Source organism: Pomacea canaliculata, linkage group LG3 (genome assembly GCF_003073045.1).
Source record: "Pomacea canaliculata isolate SZHN2017 linkage group LG3, ASM307304v1, whole genome shotgun sequence".
NCBI lineage: Eukaryota > Metazoa > Mollusca > Gastropoda > Architaenioglossa > Ampullariidae > Pomacea > Pomacea canaliculata.
The window spans coordinates 15,388,615-15,406,675 of record NC_037592.1 but is presented as its reverse complement, the minus strand read 5'-3'; the positions used below and the strand labels follow the sequence as shown (position 1 = coordinate 15,406,675).

The window sequence follows — 18,061 nt, the reverse complement described above, 5'->3', positions numbered from 1 at the left end:
TATAGGCAGTGATTTTTGTGTGTGTGATAAATCCTACTTAATTTGCAAAGGCAATTGTCAGAAAAACAGTGAAGACATGAACCATGATTTGACTAGCATACAACACTAAGATGATCAATAACTGCATACCTTACCAAAACTTTCAGAGGAAATTCACAAATTTCTGTCATAATAAATCTTTACATGCAGCAAATGACTTCAGCTGTTCCTCTGCACACACATTTTGACAGTAGACGCTTGATCTTGAGAAAAATACCTGGTGCACATGTTTAAAGCAGGCACTTGCCCAACATAACATCTATTAGGCAGCTTTTCTCTAAATACACGATCTGAAGTTGAGCAAGATGAAAGCTATGTTTAAGAGGATGGTTCTGAAATTATTAAAGCTGGACAAAATATTAACACTTGACATTTAGCAAATCACAGTTCTACCAATGCATTCATATGTATTCTTGCACCAAAAAAACATGCATCTTGATAAGGAAATCTAAAGAAAACTTTTGAGACATGTAAAGTATACTTTTATTTCATAAGAAATAGTTGCAATGAATGCACTTTACTGATATTAAAGGTATGAATATGTTTTTAAACTGAACATTCTAAAGTTGTCAGTTATTAACAGGCCCAAAATTAAGTTTCTCACATGAACAATACATATTCTGACAATTTTTTTGTCATTAACCAATAGATATTGTAAAGATGAAAATGAAGTCAACACATAAGACTAACGTGTCTAAGAAAACAAAGTTTTAAGATGGAGGGGGTGGAGGCGGCGGAGGTGCTGGTGCAGGTGGAGCAACAGCTGGGGGCACACCACCAGGTGGTGGTACACTTGGGGGTGGTGCAGCCGGTGGAGGCCCTGTTGGAGGAAGCATGGGTGGTGGCACAGGTGGAGGAGGAGGAGGGCCAGATGGCAGTGTCCCTACTGGAGGAGGAGCTGGGGGCATCATCCCTGGTGGCAGGCTCATTGGAGGAGGTGGGCGAGGCATGGGAGGTGGACCTCCTGTAAGTGGAGGAGGCAAGTCTCTGGGTGGAGGAGGGACTCCGCCAGGTGGGGGCATCGGAGGCGGTGGGAGACGTGGTGGCATAGGTCCCCGTGGTGGTAGATGGACTGCTGGAGGTGGGATGGGAGGAGGGATATTAATGCTTTTCATGTCAATCTTGAAAGCAAACTGAAGGAAAAACTGAAAAAGAAGTAAAGGACAAAACTGTAAAGACACGTCTCTGAAATATTTTAGGATCTTTCAAAAGCTCTTTTTTCAACTGTACTATCTCTACCATAACAGATATTTTATTTTATCTCCAACTGGTAAATACAACCAGAAATGAAGTGAAACCATCAGTTAGGGTATGTTGTTGTTTTGAAATTATCTTAAGTTTTCTTTTTCTTTGTTGGCCAGATAATATGAATTTCTTTCATAACTTTGTTGGTTATTAATTAAAAACTTACAGTTTTTTAAAAATACAAACTCACCTGTTTAGTTTCACGATTCCAATGAGTCCACAGTTTCTTGGGGTCTTTATCCACCTCACGACTGGGGACCTATGTTAAAGTGTTTAACAATTTAGAGGTGTTTTTAAAGTATTCTAGTCATCGTAATACAGTCATCTAACAATTTTTGAGTTTTCATCGTAAAGTAATTTTTAATTTACTTTTTGATGAAGAATTTAGATTTCTTTTTCATTTGAAAATATTCTTTCTCCGTAAATCAGCTTGCAAAAAAAAAAAAAATCCTTAATGCTCAATACTTACTTTAAAAGCTATAGTCTCATATGGCTCTGCAGCAAAAAGAAGATACTGCCACCGACGGTCAGGGGTTCAACTCTTGTTCATAAGCAGCCATGAAGCGATAACGAGGCTGTATTGTTTCTACAATCTCAGGGTAGTCAATCTAAACAAAAAAAGTAAATAATAAGTAGAGTTTCAGATTCATTAAACAGTAATTTTTGATTCTACACATCGTGTCTGTTCTACCAAAAAAGAAAGACAACAAATCTGGCCCCCAAACACCCTGCTAGATGTCAAGCTTTAGGAATCAGCTACCCATGAAAACTAAAAATATAGGACACAATCAGCCAAATGCAGAAGAAGGATTTTTACAGTATTTGGTGCTGCACTTTGTATTTTAAAAAACTAAATAAAAAAGCAAAGCACAAGATTGATGCTAGTTTTGTTTTTCAGAGCAATACACTGAAAGCAAGTAAAGATTAAGTACAAAACCCAAAAGATGGTATTATCAAGCATTTTTACCTGAAACAACAAACTCTGTTGACCACTTTCTTGGTCCCTTTGTTTGGTCACTGAAAATAAACCATATTAGTTAAAATTTCCCATGGAACCAGATTTATTCTTTTCAGTCATAAATCAAACCATATTCATCAACTAGTGCATTAATTGCAAATGAGTTGGAATAAATCAACAAAGTTCAGCCATTTTGCTGACGACAGAAGTGCTCATTGCCAGGGGTACGAATCATTTGAGCTTTGTTTTAACCAGAAACTACCAAATTAAGTCAATACCCATGAACAATTTGCAAAAGGGTGAACTTAAGACATTTAAAAACAGCTTTAAAACTATTTATAGCTGAGACCTTTCACTCACGTAGTGAGTTAGGGGAGAGAATGCTGATTCCAACAATGTACATATTGAGCTTTGCAAAACTATTGTATGCATAACTTATGCTCGAACAAGAGCCATTTATGGTATCAGTGAAAGACTTTGAAAGAAAGCAGCCTTGGGTTTAATCCAGGAAATGACTTAAAAGCCTGAAATATTCCAGTCTGTCTTGCCATGTACTAAATCAAACATACAGTAGCTACAATAGCATTTTTTGTGACTAATCTTTATCTTCTGCAGATCAATCTTCTCTCCTTTGCTCTTAGCTCTTCCTCATAAAACTCGAGTTTGAAATAATATGGCACAATCCTCTGATTCATGATGCCAGCGTTTTGACAACTTGAGACTTAAAACTACTGAATGTTATACCTTGCACCCAAGGGTCAGTGACATCACAAGCCTACTTCACCCCCATCAAAGCAGTGTTTTCAATGCGATTGTAAGTAAATTATTATTTTGCAACATTTTTTTGCAAGATTTGAAAATTTTTTAGCAGAAATGATTTAGAACATTAATTTATAATCCTTTAACTTGTTTTTTGGTGCTTACTTCTGCCTGTATAACTCATTTCCAAGCATTGTGTAACTTACCTTTGTAACCAGGTCTTCCAATTTTGACAAAATGTTTGATGTCTACTTTTGGTCTTTCTGGTGCAGGTTGAACTGGAGCCTCTAAAGCCTCTTTAGCTGCTCTTCTTGCACTGAAAATAGGAGAAGTCACCGGTGGAATTTTTAAGATGCTAATTACTGGCGTATTTACAAAATCAAGGCTGTAAATATGGGGAAGGATGATATATTGTTATGTACCATATTTTAAAGCACCAAAAAGCAGCTCAGACTCATCACACAAAAAAAAAATGTTGTCCTATCACCATAACCTAATTCAAATTTGGTTACATACAGATAGACAGCAGCCATGCAAAATATTTGAAATGTTACATATGCCCATTTCTTTTGTTAAATACTTAAGTGCAGACTGTGTACTGAGTGCATATTTACATTACATAAAATGTCTTACAGATTAGCCTGATGTTTTTTCCCTTGAGTATGAGCCAAGTAGCTGCCTTCATTGTTGTGTAGGGTTAGACACAGCTTGCACTCATAAGATCCCAAATGATTTTTCATAAAATATGGATCCTGAAAAGACATAAGATCAATAGCATGATAACATATCAGCGACAATATAAAAAAAAATGAGTGGTTATATAGCGCACCACTGATGTTGTATAGAATATAAGACTTCTTTTTAAAAAAAAGCTAAAAGTTTCTGGTTCTCAAAGTAATTGGCCTTTAATTCATATTGAAAAACTTGCCTTGTTAAGATCAATGGTCTCAAGAGCAAGCTGCCTCAACCGCTCTCGGCGATCCCGATTTGTCTCCGAGGCCGAAGCAACACCTCCTGTTCCTGTCTTCCCACCAGGCCGATTTTGAAAATCCATGGTTTAGTCTTTTCCCCAACAAAATAATTCTGCTGTACTACTGAAAGCAAATTAAGGTTAATTTTAAATTTTTACAAATCGTATGTTTTGATTTGAATTCATTATGGTGTGCATGTATGTTAAAATATACATATATTACCATCTTTACACGGGTAAAATGTTTTAAAGACATAGTTGGGGACTGTGTGTTTGTCATTTGCCATATTAGAATTGCAAGTCTGAAGTTCACCATACATAAAATAAAAGTGGGGGAGGGGTGTCATATCTTGGTCTTACTTGTACTTACATTAAATACAGGGCCGATTATAACTTTTTGTTGCGAAATATTTTTAATTATTTTTAAAGTGAACCCAAAAAAAGATAAACTGCATACTGTATACCAAAAAGCACACCGCTAAATGCTTTCTCCTAATGCCTAGATGTATAAGGGAGGAAGACGATAAGGAAATCTACAGCTTTTTTAGATTATTACTGTAGAACTCTCACGGCGTTACTGTGAACACCTTGGCACCGATAGCGTTAAGTTTTCAACGTATGCCAAAGCTTAAATGTTGGCATTCTTTGATTGGATTTAAGCAATTTTTTTACTGTCTTTAAATCGAAATTTTACCAATAGAATCTACAGAATATATCCTAAGATCACCTGAAAATGAGGCTAAACAGAAATTATATAGCTTTCCCACGTCTTGTCAGTAGTAAGCCGCCATGATGTTCACTTCCGGTTACCATAGTTCGAGATTTCATCATTAACATTCTTTTACAATTAATTGCATCCCTTTATTTATCTCAATTATAGAATGCCACTTCACGCAGATTTAATAAGTAAGTGTAATAGGTTTTTCAATTGTGTCTTAGAAATCCCTGGCTACCGGTGAAACAAACATGGCTGACAAAACATGACAGGTGATAGCTGTCGACTGAAGAAGAATAGGTTGTTAAATTTTATATTGTAACAGCTTAGTAGTATCGTAGCTTTTTGTCAGAGTGTATTAAACTATGATGAATTACTTTCGCCTGAAGAAATTATTTTTCACAATTGTTTATTAAAAGTAGTTACTAACCTTGACAGACCACTAGTGAGCTCATATTGACAAACTTGTGCAACACTTTGATTATGGGGCACATAAAATATGTTCAACTTCATATACAATGTCAAGCATACAAATAGGCAAGAAAAGCTTAAATGGCGTTTGATTTCTATTGGCAGCAACTAATTGATAAATTGGGAACTTTTAAAAAAATATTTGTGCACAAATAGATCTTTACCTGTGTGATAACCGTACGAAGACTGCTTTGCCTCGGTATTCTCTTTCGTGTTCTTAGTGTTTCGTGCATGTTGTTATAGTTTTTTTTCTTTCGTTTGCTTAACGAATTAGTTCCCTTTTTAAGGAGAAAGCTGCATGAAGAAGCACATTGTTTGCTTAAGTTGCCACCCTGATTAACGAAGAATTGTTGCCAATGTCAGTTCCATTTGCATTTGTATGTGTCTCATGTTTCAATGCTTACCCTTTGCTATTTAATTTCGTTATTTAATTTTTCCAATGTTTATATTTTAGTAGCTGGAGGTGAAATACATTGCAGCAAGTGCATAGCTGAAATCAAATTTAGAGCAAAGTATTGTTTTCAAAAAAAGTGAAATCCAGCTTTATAATTTAGAAGACTGTAATTACTATCAATCAACTGTTAAGAGTATATTTTTTAGACTAGATTTATATTTATGTCCTAGGCAAAAGATCCAGACATCAAGAGAATGGAGAAGTTGGATGAAATAAAAGAGAAAGTTGATCCTCCAGCAACAATGGAGGAAATTCGCCTGAAACGTCTGGTCTACTTTCAAAATCTTCAGCCAAATTCTTCTTCTGACACTAAAGAGCTAACTGTTTCTTGTGATACAAAACCAAAAGAAGCCAGTGACATTTTGCCTTCCTTTTCAAGGGTAAAACAGACAAAACAAAAGACTAAACTTAACACTGCACAAAATTTTAGTAAAAAAGAAGATGCATATGAAACTAGAAACAGTAAATCAGACAGTCATATTACAGGTTTGAAGAAAAGTTCTAGTCCTGACAAGATTACACACATTACTGTAAAACAGACTTTTACGAAAGTGATAGAAGAGGTTCCTTGGCAGGTTCATCTGAGGACAGCTTTGAGGATGATGTAAATCCAGGAGTCTTAACTAAGGTCTCTAAGCTGTCTGAGTCGGATGGCTTACCTCAGTTTTCTGTCCATAGATCAGTTCATGCTACCAAGCTTTCTGCAACAAAGTGGATGAGTAGTGAGGATGTACGGCATGAACAATGTGATAAACATTCACAGAGCATCAGAAATTCTGGAGAAAATAAAATTGAAAGCTTATTTAGTAGCCGCAGGTGGACATCTGCTTGTGAAGTTAATACTTCTTCTCTTAATGATTCAGTTGAAGTGGATAAAGTTTCTGCCTTCAGTAGTACTGTGGACTTTGATGATCTCGGTCTTTCAACTCATCGTCCAGAAAGCAATGTTAATGCTGAAAACGTGCAGTTACAGAAGCAGTCAATTTCGCTGGAAAACGTGCTTTCTGGTCAAAAGGCAGAAGAGCTGAAAGATTTATTGGGAGAGGAGAAATACAGAGAGTTTGTTCAAAAATCAGAAAAAGATCTTAATATGCTTCATTGTCAGCAGTCACTTGAGTCACCTCTTTTGTCTTCAGGCTACAGTGGTGAAAGAAAGGGTGAAAGAGCAAGCAGAAAATCTATAATTACTCCTAGAAATGTTCCAACCCCTCCTTATACTCAGACCTACAGCAATCTTAAGCAAGGTTCTTCACCATGTCGTCGCCTGAGGAGCAACTCTCCAAAGATGGTGTCCAAAATGTTTCAGGATATTCCCCAAAACAACCATGCTAAGGAAACTGCCATGTCCAAAAACTATGAACAGGTTGTAGTCCCTCACAATGTGACATTTTCAGCAGATGAAATCTACCGTCAGGCCTATGGAAGCAGGGAAAATAGTGGTGGGGGTGGCGATAGTGGAGAAAATGAGCTGAAGAGAAGTGTGGAAAGTTGGGGGTTACCTCATCCTGATGGAATGACATCTTTTTGGAACAATTTTATGCCTCAGCAGATGGCAGGTACATATTCTCCAGCTTCTAGCTTTAGCAGCTCCATGTTTCACGGACCTTTTGTACCTGTGGCTGGTGACCAAGCCCAGGTACTCTTACTTGCCCATGAATCCAAACCTGAACCAAGTCAGGCCTTTTGTCTTTTCACAGGGAGCAGCTGGCATGCAAGGTATACCCAGCCTTGGCCAGAACATGTATCCTATACCAACAGCTGTGCTTGCCACAGTGTCACCAGCTGGTATATTCTCACCTGGTGTGTATCAGCATCATGGAAATCAACCTTTACTGAATATGCAAAGCTTGCATGGTCCAGTTGGGCAGTCCGAGAACTCTGTTCAAAACTCAGTGGGGCCCTGGCAACATTTGGCACAACCCCAACAGGGACATGGCAACATTTTGGACAGAAAGAATCAGTCTGGGTAGCAAAGGAAAGACAAAGCTCATCAGATAGTTGGCTCAGAGACTCCATTAGAGTTATAGCACCTCATCCTCCCCTCAATGCTCCCAGTAAAGTACATAACCAAGCTGGAGGAGAGCATTCATTTACTGCTGATCATACAGCCCTCCATATTGAGGCTGTCCGACAGCATCACCAGCAGAAGTATGTATATAAGATATATACATATGATGTTTTATGACACAATTATTATATATCATCCCAGGAATAGAAAGCTAAAGTTAGATCATACAATTAAACAGCTTTGAAATGTGTTAGTTGGGACTATCAACTTTCTATAGTTATTCATCTCATGATTCTTAAATTTTATTTTTGTTGAGCTCATATCTTCAAAGTATGATTTATGATAGTTTACTCTAAAGTTTAAAAAAGTACATATTAAAAAGTACTTGCTAAATAGTTTCTCTGTGTGTGTCTACATAAATAATAAATCATTAGAGAACAATAACATTTTTATTTTGTTTTATTTTCACAGGCATGAATCCAAAGAAATAGCTGCTACTCAAAAGGGGGCAGCAGCTAGGTCAGAAAACTTACTGGAACACTACTTTTCATCTTTGGAACATACCCCTCCATCACAAACATCCTCACCCCACCTTACCCATCGTGATTATCAGAAGGAAGAGGTGGAAACAGCAAAACCTGAGCATGAACCAAATGAGAAGAAAGAAACATTAGATAGAGTGCACCTCAGCATGGGGCTGCTAAAAGACAAGGATGATGATAGTCTAACAACAGCTACAAGAACAAGTTTAACAATGGGGACAAGCATAAAAGCAGAAGGTATAACCCCACGAATGGAAGAACTAGGTGTAGACCCCTTGCTTCTATGCCAGCTTAAGACACAGACATTATCTGCTGACCAGGAAATGCTAAAAAGTCTAAAGCATATGGTTCGCCTCTGCCCTGATTGTTCATTTGTCAACAAAGAATACATGACATGGTGCCTCCAGTGTGGGGCAGTTTTGATTGGAGAGGATCCTGTCCCTGCCATTAGTCTTAAGAAGAAATGGAAGCCCAAGAAAGCAGCAAAAAGCAACAAGCCTGTTTCCAACAAAAAAAGTTCAGACAAGACTGCTGACCATGAGGGCAAGATGTTCCAGATAGTGGATAAGGAGAGAGTGGTGGAAGAAAGCAAAACTAGAAAAGATAAGGAGACATGCCTAGATGCAATCTTCACTGAGGATGAGCATCCATTTGAAAATCAAGTTGTGGAGAACAGCAAGCATGTACACAATAAGGAGTCCTCAGAGTCAGGCAATGGCACATCAGCATTAAGCTCTACAGATAAGGAGGTCATCAATAGAAAGCGTTCTGAAGAAGGGGAGGGCCAGCAAGACAGCCTTCAGGAAGAGGCAGTGACTGAAAGTAAAAACAGCAGCCATCCTTCCAGTGGAGAGGGCAGGGGCATAGATGAAGGCATTTCCCATCCAGCTTCTGAACATCCAGAGCGTACAGAGAAAGAAATAAATGAGATTTGTGAGGTCATCAGTGACCCTATCATCCGTGGATTTATAAAGAGCTATTTTAAAAAACAGGCGCTTCAAGATGGGAGCACAGAGAAGATAAATTCGGTCCAAAACATTCCCAGCAAGGGAGAGAATTCGGATGAAAAAGAACATGTTTCTAGACGTAACAAGATGTCTGATTCACTTAATTTAGATCTTGGACTCAGTCTTAGCAGCACAGCAGAGGGAACGAGGGCATCCAAACAAGATAAGGCTCAAGAAGCGAATAAGATAAAGAAGTCCCAGAGGAAAAGCAGTAAGAATGGAAATGAAGCCATAGATGTTGAGATATTTGCCATAGAGGAGGCACGCCTGAGTAAGAGTGCCCGCTGTGGAGCTAATGTTGTGCCAGCTTTGAATCTTGGTTGCAGCAGTGATGAGGAAGATATTAAAATTCCTAAAGCCCCCAACTGTCCTGATAGCATTGATCAGAAGGCCTCAAGGTCTGAGGATGATTCTGCCCAGTTGAAGGCTGTAAATTATTCTGCAGAAGTCAGAGCACTTTTGACAGTAGACTCTGTTCCTGTAGATCAGCCTGATCAAGCTCAAGAAAACAAGACTGGTTCTGGCTCCATTCCTAGAAATTTTGCTAACAGTGAAGGCCACCATGTAAAGTCAGATCATAACAGAAATACCAACAGGCAGCAGCCCCTTAGTAAGAATGCAAGGCCAAGCTCAGCCAGCAAAATCCGATCCTCTAATGAGACTCCAGCTCAAAGCAGACACTGGGCACGGTCAAGCATGGCTTGGTCATCATACCACCCTCGTGAACTTCGTACATGGTCCTCCACAAACATTCACCAAGATTTCCATGGTCCCAGAAAGTGGCACAATTCTGGGAATGCCAGAGGGAGTTTCAGTGCGGGAGACTTACCCAGCAATGGGAGATCTGCAACTCATTGGCCCAGACAGAAACCACGCCCATCGAGTGCTGATCAAAATCCTAGGTTGGTGAGCTGAGGATTGTCTCTTTGTTCTCATTGTTTTAACACTCAACAGATGTGTAAGAGAAACACTGCAAAATTGTAACATCTAAAAAGCATTATTCTGTGGCTCATAGTTAAATTAAATAATGTTGTTTTTTGGTATGTTTTATTGCTGCTTTCTGTGTATTCTTGAACTTGGTTTTTTTTTCTCCTCTTCAGGAGAATAAGGCAACTTTCTAAAAAAAGGATCAAACCAAGCTATCATAAATAGAAAGAAATGTAACAAGCAAAAATCTTTAACGTCTACTATTTTTTTGTTTGGATTTTTTTTGTTTGCAGTGGAGATTGATTTCACTATTAGTAATAAATAGAAGCAGCTAGTAATAAATCTTTCTTTACTAACAATTGAAGAATATAACAGTCTTTTGCTTTTATTTTACTTCCATCTCTTCATAACCTTTATTTTTTGGTCAAAGAAGTGCTCGAGGAAGACAGTCCAGCTCAGCTCAGGGCTCTGGATCAAATGGTAGCCATTTTGGATTCCCCGTTCAGTCTCTTCAGCACAGAGAACAGCAGAGTGAAGCAGGAGACCAAACACCTCGGGGCACAGATTCTCAGCATAGTTCTAACAATAGCTGCACTGTACTTTCTCCACGTTTCCCAGAAACCATAGAGCATCGCCTGCCCATACAGGGGAATACATTACCTTTAATCCCTGCTGGGCCAACAACAGCCCTGCAAATATATGACCGATGCATTGAGTTGGTAAGTTACTCTAAAATATTGCTGACTCACATTTATAAATCTATTAGCTGCAGATATCATTTAACAGCCAGTAATTTGTTGGGGCTTGCCTCATCCAATAACTTTCTCCTATGAATGATAAACATGACAGATTGTGATTGATTTAGTTTAACAGAAGCAAACAATCTTTTGAGACCTAAAGATAAACTGAAAAAATATAGTGGTACAGAACTATTTTATATGTTTTTTTTATTAAATTTATAATCTGAGAGTAGAGGCCAAATATTTTGGTTGACATTGACACAGTGCCCTTTGGTTCTCTCCATTGTATGTGTTGCTTCCACATAAAAATAAATTCTATATATTTTTGTTTTATAATATTGCTCAGGAAGCATCATTTAATCATAACAAATAAATTTTACTTTCCCCATCTTCTTTCTTGCTATATATATATATAGTATCTTCAAAACATTTCAATTCAATTAAAGAAATAAAAAAAATTTCTTCTTTTAGCTGTAGGCTGTAAATTGCTTATGGTCATGAATAAGAACACAGATGTTTATAGCTAGAGGGTCCACAGTTTTGAAATGGGTAACGAGCTTTTCAGCTTGACATTTTTTGATGAGGATTTCAACCTGTTTGTACTTCCATTTTTAGATTCCTGTTTTTAAGGGAATACACATTTTTATGAACTCAAAGATTTCCATAGTTTCAACAGTCTTTTGTTAGAAAATAATTAGGTTTGGGAGGTCACTATATGCCCTCCCTTAGGAAGTGCATTAGTTATCATTACATGAAGATTGCACGAAGAGAAGAGAAGACCCTTTTTATTAAGGTTTCTACCAATTTAAATTTTGCTGTCTAAAATATTTTTGATGTGTGTGTTGTTAGAGAATGTTGACCCTATTACATTTCAGACACCTCGTACACATGACCATGACATGTCAAAGTGGCTGCTCCTACCTGATGAAATGTGGCTGCATGTTTTTTCATACCTGCCACAGAAGGATCTGGCAAAGGCAGCCTGTGTGTGCAAACAGTTGTACCGTGTGGCTATGGATGAGACATTGTGTAAGTTGAGTGGTGCTTTAATCACATATTTTGCATTTGTTATTGTTGAAAATGAAAAATACTAGTCAATATAACAATTTTGGTCACAAAATATAAAATGTGGATAATTGAAAGCAGATGACTGTCTAATAGTGGTTGAAGCAAAAGCCACATAATAAGCCAAATAAAAAATAAAGAAAGAGATGAATAACTATAACTTCTCTGCAAAGACAAGTCTGTGAACTTTTCAGTTTGTGGAAACATGATTGATTGTTTTGGGTCCCCCTTCCCTATTTTATTTGACAGGGAAACACCTGACTGTGAAGAAGTCCGAACTATGTGATGAGTGGCTGGCACAAATTGCTCATCGCCACCCGGTGTCTTTGGCGTTGGTCCATTGTCATGGAAACAAGGTTTCATCTGAGGCCTTGCGAGATCTCTTCAGAGAAGTGGCACCATACCTTCAGGTTAGTTTATGGAGAACAGGAGTGCACTTTTAGTTATAATAGCAGGAAGCAAAAGCTAAAAATGTTGTAGGGAAGAACATCTCTACAGCACCATGGAAGCTGAGGTGTATTACTTGATGTCTGAGGTTTGTGTTTGTCACACAATATTGTATTAGCTATTGGTCACAACCTGTATCAGCACAGCTATGACTTCTCTTGCTCATTCTCATACCCACGAACTCTTGCATGCACAGGCACTAGAAATATGCTAGAAAAACATCCTCTGCATGGATGTCTTGTTTATCACTACTAGGAGCTGAACTTCAGCCGCTGTAGCAAGGGTTTGCTGACAGGTGACAATATTCTGCTTCATGCCTCTACTAAATGTCGCAGTCTCACACATGTGGATGCCAGCTGGTGTCATGTCACTGACAGTGGACTGTCGGCATTAGCTGAGTGCAGTCACAGGTTTCCAGCAGTTTTTCTTTTTTATTAGCAAACTGAAGTCATAAATTTTTATGTCAGGTGACTTTCTGAATTGTACCTACGGAGTACTTACATGCATAAGTTTTATTTGCATTAGTATGACATTGTTTGCAGTTTTATATATATATTCATTATTTTGTTACCAATATTTCATGAAATAGCAAATGTACATAGATATTCAGACAACTTCATTTACAAGCATGTGGGGAAAAAAAGAAATCTGTTTATTTATAAACATGCAAAAAATATGACCCTATATCATAGCAATAACTTGCATGTTGTAGATATCATTAAGAGATATGCTGTAGAACATTGAACATTTTTGTTTGATAGAACAAGGTGGTTGGTCATTTTTAAGAGAGCACCACTGGTATATACGATGGTAATCACATGCTTTGGTTAAAACCAGTAACATTTCTCTTTCAGATTGGAATCTTTGTGTCTTAACGGTTGCCAGATGATCACAGACAGAGGACTGGAATCTGTTGTTACAAAACATGGCCAGAGGTAAGGTGTTAAAAAAATTTCTTATAGGATATTAATTGGTAGTGGGGTGGATGTTGTTGGAAATGATGAGTATCACTCTAGCTGATTTCCTTGTGAGGCAATGCTTCCCCTTTGTAAAAACATGATAGAAATACCATATGCAGGTCTTCAAAATCTCCATTCAGTCAGGATATTGCATTTTCCTTTTAACCCATTTTGAAGACAGTACACTTAATTTGACCCAAACACAGTCCTGGCAGTTGAGAATTGGTTTGCAGATGACCTGTTTAAAAATGGATGTAACATCCTGGCTTATTAGATTTTAACTTGTGTATACACGTGTATGCTTGTGCAGGTATATGCACATTTCTTATGTTTCTTCCTTTTTTTAAATCTGTTGTAAGTAGTTTTGTTGTAAGGGTAATTTTTTTAAGAAATAATGTTTGTAGTTGTGCAGTTGATGCTGCAGTGTTTATCTCAAGCATTGACATGTAAAAGTTAGACCTTCCCTTCGTTTCTTTTCATTAGCCTGCGAGTGCTAGAGCTGTTTGGCTGCTTTGGTCTGACTGAACCTGGCTTCCTCAGTCTGGGAACACACTGTGGCTCCCTCCTGACCCTCAATATTGGACAGTGTCATAAGGTGAGTCTGCAACAGTTTGTACTAGATATATCCAGCATTTATCCTTTTCATGTACAAGTCAAAGTAAGTTTATGGTGAACAATAAAGAAGGAAAAGACCTCACACCAGAGATTAGCTGTCAGTCATTTTTAATGTGGAAGAATATCTGAGAAACAAATATTACTTAGTATGTGACGAGGAGAAATTTTTTGTTGCTGTTGTTGAAATAGCTGCCAGCTTAATTACCATGATGACTAGCTCCTCACCTGTTCTAAGTGTTTGAAACAAGTACATGTTTTTCTTGCTTAGGAACATATGCTGTCTGTATCATGAGTCAGTATTTTTATGTTAACAAAGATGAGACACTTAACTGCTTCAGGCAGCATAAAATTAGACACTGAAGGTTTTTGCATGACCCTTCAGTTTTAATTGATTGCAGGTAACAGACTCCTGCATGACCATTTTGTCAGCAAGCCTTGGAAATCTAGAGAGTCTGGATTTACGGGGATGCAAGCATGTATGTTCTATTTTGAATGTTTCTTTGTACATATGAACACCCATGTAAGGTTTTCCTGGCCTGCGACCTAAAAACCAACAGGCACCTCATTTATCAGGGGAGGTAACAGGTGGTAGGAGTTTGGACCTACATCCCAATGTCCCGGGCAAAGTGACCCACTCATAGGTCCCTACCTTACTCCATATCCTCTATGGGACACTTTTTTTTCAGGTTTTCTTGACTTGGAAACAAGAAACTGTGTAACTCAGATTCTGATAGAATCAATCCAGTACCACAAACTATGGCCCAAGATCAAGAGCAGACTGAACAATGATTTCAACAGTTTTATCTGTTCCCATTATTGATTCTGTCCTGGCCAACTGTATATTTTTATGGATTCCTTATGTACTGAGATTAAACTGCTGTGCAACTGTACCATGTCACAGGTCCAGGAAGTTAAAAATGTTTTCATAGAATAACATTTGTCATATCTACCCTTCATGCTACAGATTAAAGACAGCTGCATTCGCAAAATTGTGCGCAACTGTCCACGGCTGAAAGTACTGACTCTTGCCAATTGCCCTTCTATCTCTGATGCTGCTATCAAAGAAATAGCCACTTATTCTGCTGATATCAGGTACTTTTAAAAACAATTTTACTAAGTTGCATGTTTGATCCTGATTTTAATTATTGGTAGTCTTCTAAAAGATCTGAGTATATATGAAAAGATAGTATTTGTATTTGCACTGTGAGGAATTTCTGACTTTTTGTATTAATGGGGGAAAACAAGTGTAGTTTCTGGGAAAGGAATCATTTTTATACATTCATAATCATTAATAATTTACACATCTTTATACATTCATAATCATGTTCATCTGTTTTCACTGCAGAGTTCTTGATGTGTGTGGATGTCAGAAAGTCACAGATGTGAGCACCCGCACTTTGGCAAACAACTGCAGACGTTTGATGGAACTGGATATTAGCTCCACCAGCTGTACAGATAAAAGGTGATACAAGCCATTTTTCCCCCTGAGAATCATGTGTCTCTGTGATATATTTTATAAACCTCGTTATTACTGGAAGCTTCTCTGAATCTCATACAAAGAACATAGAACCAACAACTTTGTACGAAACAAAATTGCCACACTTGTTGGACACCAGGAACCTCTACTTTCAACAGTCAAACGATGTAAGCTGGTCTTCTTTGGTCATGTGACCAAGCAGTACACCTTGTTGAAGTCTTTCCTCCAAGGCACCTTGGAGTGTAGCCGATGCCAAGGTGGCCAAAGAAAGAACTGGCTTATGAATGTCAAAGACTAGACTGGTCGTCCTGTACAGGACCTCCTTACTATTGCCCACGAAAAGCGAGAGAGGCATTCCCTGTCAGCTGCCACATCTATCCATGTCCTCCCCAAAACGACAGGTGCTGGTTAAGGGACTAATGACTGACATTATTACTGGTTGAATCAAACCAGTGCATGAAAGCAAGATACATATAAGTCGACAAAATTTGTCACGGCTCAGATTTTATCAAACCGCACAATCTGCTATGTCAACATAATTTCAGGGACCAATATGAAATTCCAGTTAAATAGTTAACATTGTTTGCAAAAACTTTATACTCATTCAGCGTATGCTTGCAGTGTCCTGCTGCTGGCTGACTTATGTCGCTGGCTAGAGAGAGCCAAGTTGAGCTTCTTGCCAGACATCACTGATCACTGTGTACACAAGCTCATCAAGAACTGCACAAGGTAGGTTACCTTGCTGCCTTATTTGAGGTATTATATAATAGTAACATTGGCAGACAATATCATGAAAAGGATTAATAAAGGTGTATTGTATTTGTAGCAAAAAGATAGATGAATTTAATCTAAACAGGTGTGCCACCTACATCAAACATGCAGATGAGTGTCTAGGATTCGGTGAACCTTGTAAAAAGTAACTGAAGGACAAAATAATATAAAAAATTTTATAGGTGGAAAAATACAGAAGGTACTTTTTTAACTCTTGGTCAAAGAAAAGAGAGTGGTTCAGAACAAAGAGATCATGTTTTTCTTCCAGTAAGCTTTCATTTGATCCTTTGTGGTAACAGGTCTGGAGGAAAGAGGATGTACAAAGTGCATAAACTAGTTACCACAAGTAGGGAAAAGACACTTGTAAGCTTTTACAGGTGACCTAAAGTCAAATTCAAAGAGAATCTGTTATATGATCCATTTTGTCGGTTTATTTGCAGGCTGAAAACAATTCACTTGTTTGGCTGCAATAAAGTCAATGTGGCCAAACTGAGGACTTTAAACCGGTTTATAAAGATAGAAAACTGAAACCATTTCCACTAACTCCATGGCGTGTCTTTCTGAGAGCTTCTGAATGGACTATTCCTCAAGTCAGCTTTTTTTTTTTTTTTTTAAGGCATCAAGGAAGTGCAAGATTATGCTTCTTAATGTCTTCCATTTGTTAAGCTGCAGGTTAGGGCTATGTATGCTCTCTACTGTGATACAATTTTTTTCTTTTTTTTAGAATGTGTCTCTTATCATTTGCTTATATTTCAATTTTTTTTTTCTTTTTTGATTCGGATGATCATTACTTCTTAGATTATGTTGACAGACTTACCCTTTCTGAAAGATCTCAAGACAATATAACTCATGATGGTCAAATTATGTTGAGATTAATGTGTTCACAAGGTACGAAATCTGTAATGAGGCATTATCCTTATATTGCTGGAAAGCAAATGAGATTATATGTACATGTGATCATTCACTTGTGGAAGTGGTTCTGTCTGGAATCTTGTCAGAGGTAGATATATTGCAAAATGTGTTGGATGCTCTTGTCTCGCAATCCTATTCACATGCTCTCTAGTGGACTTTTTTCTACTTATCAGCAAGTCATTTTTATTTTCCCTTGCTGATTCCAGTCCCGTGATCTTGCTTAATGAATTAAAATGAGTCTTTAGCTCACTGTGTTTTGTTCATGCTCGTGAGTGTAGAAGAATGGATGCTTAAACATGATCTTAATATCTCTGCTTTAGAAAAATCCAGAGATACACTTTACAATTAATCGTAATATTAGCATTAGGATTAACCAAAATTAAACTGTGTGCACCCTATGACCAACAAACACCTCCCACATCTGGACGGTTTTAGTCTACATGGTGTTGAATATTAAATGACCTTTCACTTGGCAGAAACCCACTAAATATGGATGTGAACAGATTTTAGGGACAAAATTATTTATGGGCAGACAGGTTTTGTAACAATGTCACCTATTTTCAAAGTCAAACAGTGCAATACAGTTGACTTACATGGTGTAGTCTGGGAATTTTTGTTGGTTTTAGGAAACTTAAATTTGTTGTGTCAGTTCACAGTGACTGTTACTGAAATTAAGTAGAAAGTGTAATCATTTTTGTGGAACTGTTTTCTGATTGATGGTAGATATGGTTCTGGTGAAGATACTTTTACTGCTTGTTGTTAATTTGTGGCTAAAAACAGTTCAGCACAGTCAACCACAACGGGATCCCTTAGCAGGCATTTTAATGTACAGTTGCATGTCCTTTATAATGCATTCTATGGGAATTCCAATGTTCAAAGCTTTGTATCTTGCAAATAAAACAAACTCTATCACTCAGTGTTTGGGATTTAGTTTCTTGTCTGAACTAAATCCAATTTGCACTCACTATAACATGTAAAAT

The 18,061-nt window shown here is 37.7% G+C and overlaps 2 protein-coding genes across 3 annotated transcripts; one reads left to right on the top strand and one right to left on the bottom strand.

Annotated features, from left to right (window-relative positions):
- Positions 1-504: 504 nt before the first annotated feature.
- On the bottom strand, positions 505-4,777 carry LOC112560796 (splicing factor 3A subunit 2-like). The gene is given in 9 exon segments (XM_025232856.1): positions 505-1,184; positions 1,475-1,543; positions 1,754-1,817; positions 1,819-1,892; positions 2,252-2,301; positions 3,208-3,317; positions 3,635-3,753; positions 3,930-4,101; positions 4,704-4,777. Coding segments are annotated over 8 exon segments (1,047 nt in total). The 5' UTR covers positions 4,056-4,101; positions 4,704-4,777; the 3' UTR covers positions 505-749.
- LOC112560795 lies at positions 4,757-17,993 on the top strand. Of its 2 annotated transcripts, none has more exons than XM_025232855.1 (14): positions 4,757-4,877; positions 5,782-7,759; positions 8,091-10,070; positions 10,526-10,814; positions 11,711-11,864; positions 12,150-12,310; positions 12,603-12,757; positions 13,202-13,282; positions 13,790-13,901; positions 14,320-14,397; positions 14,886-15,013; positions 15,267-15,383; positions 16,020-16,127; positions 16,610-17,993. In XM_025232855.1, the coding sequence occupies exons 2-14, from the start codon at positions 6,327-6,329 to the stop codon at positions 16,695-16,697; spliced, it is 4,884 nt and encodes a 1,627-aa protein (XP_025088640.1). In that variant the 5' UTR covers positions 4,757-4,877; positions 5,782-6,326; the 3' UTR covers positions 16,698-17,993. The 2 variants fall into 2 exon arrangements, with proteins under 2 accessions (XP_025088640.1, XP_025088639.1); XM_025232854.1 differs by having other exon boundaries at positions 4,867-4,986.
- Positions 17,994-18,061: the final 68 nt, after the last annotated feature.